Genomic DNA, 6,550 nt, shown 5'->3' on the forward strand with positions numbered 1-6,550 from the left:
ACGTGTTCGATGCTTCAACCACTTATAAGGAGAGGGGAGGGGGAATAAATTTTTTCAAGCGCCGATGTCAGCGCTGCTTACGTATAAGGTATGGAATCCATGCAACGCAACCGATAAAATCTCACGGGAGAGGGGAGAGGGGAAATAAGAAGAATTGTGTTTCATAAAAAAACATATTTTATTTCATATGGTAGGACCACCAATTAAACAGTTTGAATACATTTTGCAAAGCACAATTGGTTACATGTTTGTTACAACGCAAAGTATGCATAACGTCCAGCTTATTCAAAGATGGTATATCTTCGTAGTGCGTATCGATAGTTTCGATGTAGATATCCAGGTCGTCATCCAGGAGCAGATTCCGCAGCCATTCGCGTTTCTCGCGTCCCTTGACGTACACGACGGTATATGACGCCTCGTCCGCTACCGCCTTTGTAATCAGATCCTTAGTTCTGTTGTACGGAACCGTTCCATCGTTCCATTGTAGTCCGTGATGATTCGTCATCAGCCAGGACGCATGGCGTCTCTCCGCCTTGGTGAGACCGTACCATGGTACGCAGGGTCCAAAGATACAGTGAGAGAGAATATATCCATTTCGCAGCACGGCAACCTCTTTCGCGACGAAGTTTCCACCGATGATAAAACCTTGCAGATCCACGAACGTCGGTATGGACATCGTTATTACAACGCGTCGAGAGGACGATTATAAGCGTTCTCACTGTATCGCGGATGTTTTTTTTTTATATAACGAGGTTCTCAATGTTGCCACACTTAGGTGATTCTGCGCACAACGTTGGTCAACGGGCTGTATTCGACCACGCAATCGTGTATGATGAGACAGTAGGCCGTCGTATTATCCGGTACGTTCTCCTTGCAATCAAATTCCAATCGCATGTCCACGGTTGCGCTCTTGACTGATTCGTTCTGTCGCGAACAATCGATAACCACGAAAGGTCCGCGAATAAGGAAATTGATAGTGGTCAGGAACGTCTCGTCGCAATCACATCCATAATACGCCTTACGGAAACGCGAGAACATCTCGTAAAGGATAGCGTATCTGTCTCTGTCGAAATCCAAATTCATGTCGTCGTACGGATAACATTCCGAATTCAGATACAGTTTCATGTTGGTTAGTTTGCAGTCGTTGAATATGGTAATGTCTTCGTTCGGTACATTTTTTCGTCCAGTCTGCAACGCGAAGATTACGTATTGCGGCTTCTCAAGTTGCGACGCGGTCTTAATGGCCCACGAGTGCTTGGTCGTGCTCTGAAACAGTGGATACTCGTACAGGTCCCACGATCGGAACCCCATGCTGAGGTATCGTCCACTCTCCAAGGTGCGCAGCATCGATAGCTTAGTGACTTCATCCAACAGCACGTGCGGTATTCGCCAGTGTATCTTGAATATGTCGATCCGTGGCTGCACTACCGCATCCACCTGGACACAATTGTTGTCGTTGCGCGATCGTATCAGAATCAACTCGTGACGAGCGTTGATCACCACGCGTTTGTAATCCTCACAAAAGCCTAGCAGCATGTTGAGAGGCACGCAAAAGTTGAAATCTCCCTCCACTACATGATGATACGCAATGTCCCACCCGGCATTGGTCAGGATTAGAGCTTTATCGGGTGATAACGTCGTATAGTTTTTGAGCGTGCTGGTTATGTCAACGTTTCTGTTGAGATCAATCTCCACACCGTCAAGTTCGTAGCGAATCTCGTCGAACATGAACGCCGCGCAGTTATTTCCCAGCCTTGGAATCTTGCCGTCGAGTCTGTTCTGCACCGTGAATTTGCCCTCGATGTACAGAAAACTTTCATGTGGTAGCGTGTACAGATCCTATTGCTGTATGGGTATTCTTATCTCGTCGCTGTGTCCGAACGTCGTGTTGGCGAACGGATTGTACGTGTGAGTCTCGATCTTGACGATGCGACCGTCGAAGATCGGCTCGTCCCCGATGTTGAGGATCTCGGTCATTTTAGATATTGCGTACCGCGAATCCCAAAGATCTCAAAAAGTCAACGTTCGATGCTGTGAGCCTCTCCTTGTTGCAACGGGATGACCGGCTGTTATCGAATGTTGACGCTGTCGGTCTCGTAAAGATTGTGTTATCGCTCGGTTGCTTCGCTCCGCTCAATACGAGCATCTCATACACGTTATCGGCGTCGCACGTGCAATCTGACGGTGATCTCTTCTCCACGAAAGTCGAGCAATCGGCCGGCCTGATCGACGACGCGTATCGTCAGATCCGTAATGCACCGTACGATGATTGGCAGGTAAATGATCTGTCTCGGCCTTTCCGATATCTTATATCCCGATGCCACGCTCGGCGAAAATTCGTGTATCGTGTGCACGCGCTCGCCGTTGCTATACGCACCCGCGGTCACGTTACACTCTACGCGGATAATGTTCACGTTGAAAATGTTGATCGACGTGTCCGATTCGTGCCATTCTCCCGGTTGCAATATCCGTTGCGATGAGAATCCCAGCAGTGAGCCAATATTGTTTGGTTTTTTGAAATTTATTCTGTAGGCGCATTTGATCTCGCTTCTCATCGTATTACGATTAGCGCGGAACACTATCGGGTATTCGCCGCTGGTATCAACCACGTCCCATTCCTCTGATATTGCACGTTTCAAAAACTCAATTATGTCTCGCACTTCGTACGATCCTTCGGGAATCGTAATCTCCGTGTCGTCTTCGTCAAAGTAAAACTTATTGTTCGAAGCGTTCACGTTCGGTATCGTATGATAAGTCTTAAAGTCCATTAGACCGAGCTCGTAATCACCGTCGCTCAAATCTATGGCGGGAAAGTAGTTTACCGCGAGGACGCTGTTCCTCCCGGTCAGCGTGAGTGTCAGCGACATGATGGAAAAACCGCCCACCGAATACTGAATATTCACGGCACCTCGTTAGGCTTTAAATTCATACTGATCGTCGACCGTTCGGAGAAACCTTAGACACAATTGTCTGCAGATGCTCTGATCGTAAGTTTGATAGGACGTTCGATTGTACCGAATCTTCACCGCGTTACGTCCGAAATATTGCACCAGTTCCCTCGGTGGCCGGAGATCACCAAAACTGTCAAAATATATCACGTGGTCTCCCCTCTTTGCGTACGCTACCCAATAAGTACCGGGACCCGTTGCATCGTCCAGATTCGCGATACCGCTCTCGTTTCGGCGCACACCGCTCATCGGTAACGCGTTACGCATGAAAACACCCCTAAAGTACGGTACGCGCATACGTCATTCGTATACACTTGACCGGAATTGAACGTAATTTTAAGGAACTGCTATATGCAATTGTTTGTATTTCGTTTGAAGAGTAATGCAGTGTGATTAAAAAGGTTTGTGAGTCCCTCAGTTAATTGTAATTAATTAATTACTTTTGCTTAACGTATTTAGCCGAAACAGATTAGCCGAAATAACTTCAAACGATATTTTTGTATGGAATCGTTTGTATTTTGTTTGTAGAGTACTGAAGTATGATTAAAAAGGTTTGTGAGTCCCTCAGTTAATTGTAATTAAATGTTTATTACTCGGTAATTAGCCGGAATATAGATTTTAGTTCATGTTAAAAGAAAAAGGCGCCACTGTTCCCTGAAATTCTATTGACAGTTTCCCTTCTATGGTATTGAGAGTTGATGTTGCACACGTAATCCATATGGTTTATCGATGGCCTGTTTTAAAAAGTTATCCTTTTAAGGAAAGGCATTTGATTACATAAGATCAAGTCGTATGATCTACAATATGAAGCAGACCAATTTTAACGCTCTCGGTGGGATTAATCTGAAGTTGGATGATATCAAGAGTGTGATCGAGTTCGGCCAACTGGGCAAAGGGAAAATAGTTCTCCATAGCAGCAGTAAAGATGATACCACAGATCGTTTGAGTAAAGTGTTGAATGCATTGATTCTAGATGATAGCGTACCACCTACATCTGTGCAAAGTTTTCTGGAGGCGAGGCCCAGTCTAACGACTGTTGTTATAACCAATCATGGAAAAAAATTTTTAAATCGATACTACAACAGTATCTTGGACGACGGGGAAAATCTTGGTTTTAATAGGTATACAATCTGTTCGATTTCGACATACGTTTTATGCATTTTTCATTATTAAGATTTTCGTGTATCATGTTTTAGAAATGATAGTGACGGGCGAGTCAGCGCCGCAGTCTGCCGATCTGCCGATACCGCTGGAAGATCTCGTCGCAGAAATGTTATATTGCTACATCCAAAGTGCTAAATGCACTCGGTTTCATGCAGCCTCGACATCTGGTGCTAAATTGATCAATCAGATTTTGCCACTGTACGTCGGTGTGCACCGAGCGCCCAATGTCGTGACGACGTTAACTGGACAGCTTCTAGCCTTGCTGACTGGCAAGAAACTCAGCGACATGAATGAAACGACTTGTCACAAAAACCGCCTCACATGGATGGGTGGATACAATTTTACAGAAATATGCATAAACTCAACCGTCAATTATAGTACAGCTGTGAGTCCGGCATTTATCATCGACGGTAAAGCTGGAGACACAATGCGAGGCGATAGCGATAGGAACAGGGAATAACCAATCGCGTTACACGATTTGAGTACGGATACCAAATCGAGCAACGCGATTGGTTATTCCCTGTTCCTATCGCTATCGCCTCGCATTGTGTCTCCAGCTTAAGTTATGCGTTAACTACTTGTGCATTGCATGTTTTCTGAAAGATTCTCTTGAATAATGGTTTCTCATTTTTAGGATATAATATGAAGTCTGATGTGTACTCTATGTAGACAGAGTCCATATGGCCAACGTTGAGCGTTAGAATGTTTCTTAAACCATCAGCAGCGACAGAACGTTTCAGCATGATCTTGGGTAGTCTGGTTGCCGGCACCTTAATCATATTGGTGTGGTTTATTAATAACCGAGCTGATGTGTTATTTAATTCGAGGTTCGTATATAACGTAATATAATAAGAATCATGATATAGAAAATCATGATGAAAAAGCCACAGGTTATTCACAAAATGTGTTTGAGAAACTTTTATTATAAGAATAATATTAATTTAGCAAGTAGAACATATGATCGACAACGTGAATTCTATTCTAATTTCTCCTAAACATCTAATCCCAAACAATAGTAAACATAATAAACAGACATTGCATTGAATAACTTTGTCCCACGGAAATTTAACAGGAGATGAACCCTATTAGATTGTTTTATTAATGATATAATTTTGTTACAGGAGAACCGTCGATTGCTAGGAACATGCCGCAGACCACATATCAATGACCAGGTTGGATCATCATCACCAAGATCAGGATGTTCCAATAACTAGCCTTTAACTGTATGTGTGGTGCGCCCTCCGACAATCTATAATTTAATTCAAAATATTCAAATAGTGTTACACGCGTATCATTGCCATTGCGGTTACTTTATTTATCGTTATTTATCGTTTTTCATACATCACGTTCAATTGTGAAAATAAGTGATACGTTTTTAATATCTTAAGCTCGTTTTAGACTATGCAATCAACGGCAAGCAATTCTTGCAGCAAAAATTTGCTCAAGAAATTGCGTCAAATCTAGCGCAATATATTATAATATATTGCATAGTCTAAAACGGACTTTAGTGTAAATATATTTCTTTGCATTTTTCCAAATTATTAATTAAAAATATGTATTAAAAAAAACGGACAATAAAACACTCCATCATTTTAACAGCATTTCACGTATACGTGTGCGTGCATGCGAGATTATTAAAGAACAAATTTCAATAATGATATAAATTTGTTAGTAAACATGCAAATTGTTAAAATCTGTAATGTGTAAAAATACATTGTTTTTTTATTTCTCTAACCGAGTTTGTTTTATTATCTAGATCTAGAAACAATTAAAATATTTATAAATGGTAATTAAAATTTAGGCTCTGTTGCCGATAGCTTTAAGTTTACAAAATACAATGCTGTATTGCTCTTCATTAAAACGTGGGACGAATACGATGTAGGAATATATACATATATAAACGCAGAATTAATAAATAGTATTATATATAATAATATAACTATATATATAACTATGATAAGAATAAAACAAAGAAATAATGCAAGCGTCATGGCGTTTATTATCATGAAATATCTTACTTAACATCTTACAGCTTGATGTACACGGGAAAGAAGTGTTTAATTTATATATATTTATGCTTTTTTTAGTATGCATGGTAAGTATATAATGGCTTAAATCATTCAACATCATAGAAGGGAAACTGTCAATAGAATTTCAGGGAACAGTAGCGCCTTTTTCTTTTAACATGAGGAACTAAAATCTATATTCCGGCTAACTACCGAGTAATAAACATTTAATTACAATTAACTGAGGAACTCACAAACCTTTTTAATCACACTTCAGTACTCTACAAACAAAATACAAACGATTCCATACAAAAATATCGTTTGAAGTTATTCCGGCTAATCTGTTCCGGCTAAATACGTTAAGCAAAAATAATTAATTAATTACAATTAACTGAGGGACTCACAAACCTTTTTAATCACACTTCATTACTC

General features: G+C 41.2%; 2 protein-coding genes across 3 annotated transcripts; one reads left to right on the forward strand and one right to left on the reverse strand.

The window, feature by feature from the left end:
- Positions 1-771: 771 nt before the first annotated feature.
- Positions 772-1,728, reverse strand: LOC113563135. Its single transcript, XM_026974347.1, has one exon. It carries the CDS (start codon positions 1,726-1,728, stop codon positions 772-774), a length of 957 nt encoding a protein of 318 aa, XP_026830148.1.
- A 1,910-nt stretch (positions 1,729-3,638) lies between these two features.
- Positions 3,639-5,379, forward strand: LOC105279429 (nicastrin-like). Of its 2 annotated transcripts, none has more exons than XM_026974162.1 (4): positions 3,639-4,069; positions 4,145-4,522; positions 4,747-4,939; positions 5,234-5,379. In XM_026974162.1, the coding sequence occupies exons 1-2, from the start codon at positions 3,741-3,743 to the stop codon at positions 4,245-4,247; spliced, it is 432 nt and encodes a 143-aa protein (XP_026829963.1). In that variant the 5' UTR covers positions 3,639-3,740; the 3' UTR covers positions 4,248-4,522; positions 4,747-4,939; positions 5,234-5,379. The 2 variants fall into 2 exon arrangements, with proteins under 2 accessions (XP_026829963.1, XP_026829962.1); XM_026974161.1 differs by having other exon boundaries at positions 4,145-4,497.
- Positions 5,380-6,550: the final 1,171 nt, after the last annotated feature.

The sequence above is a fragment of the Ooceraea biroi genome, chromosome 12, assembly GCF_003672135.1.
Source record: "Ooceraea biroi isolate clonal line C1 chromosome 12, Obir_v5.4, whole genome shotgun sequence".
Classification (NCBI taxonomy): Eukaryota; Metazoa; Arthropoda; class Insecta; order Hymenoptera; family Formicidae; genus Ooceraea; species Ooceraea biroi.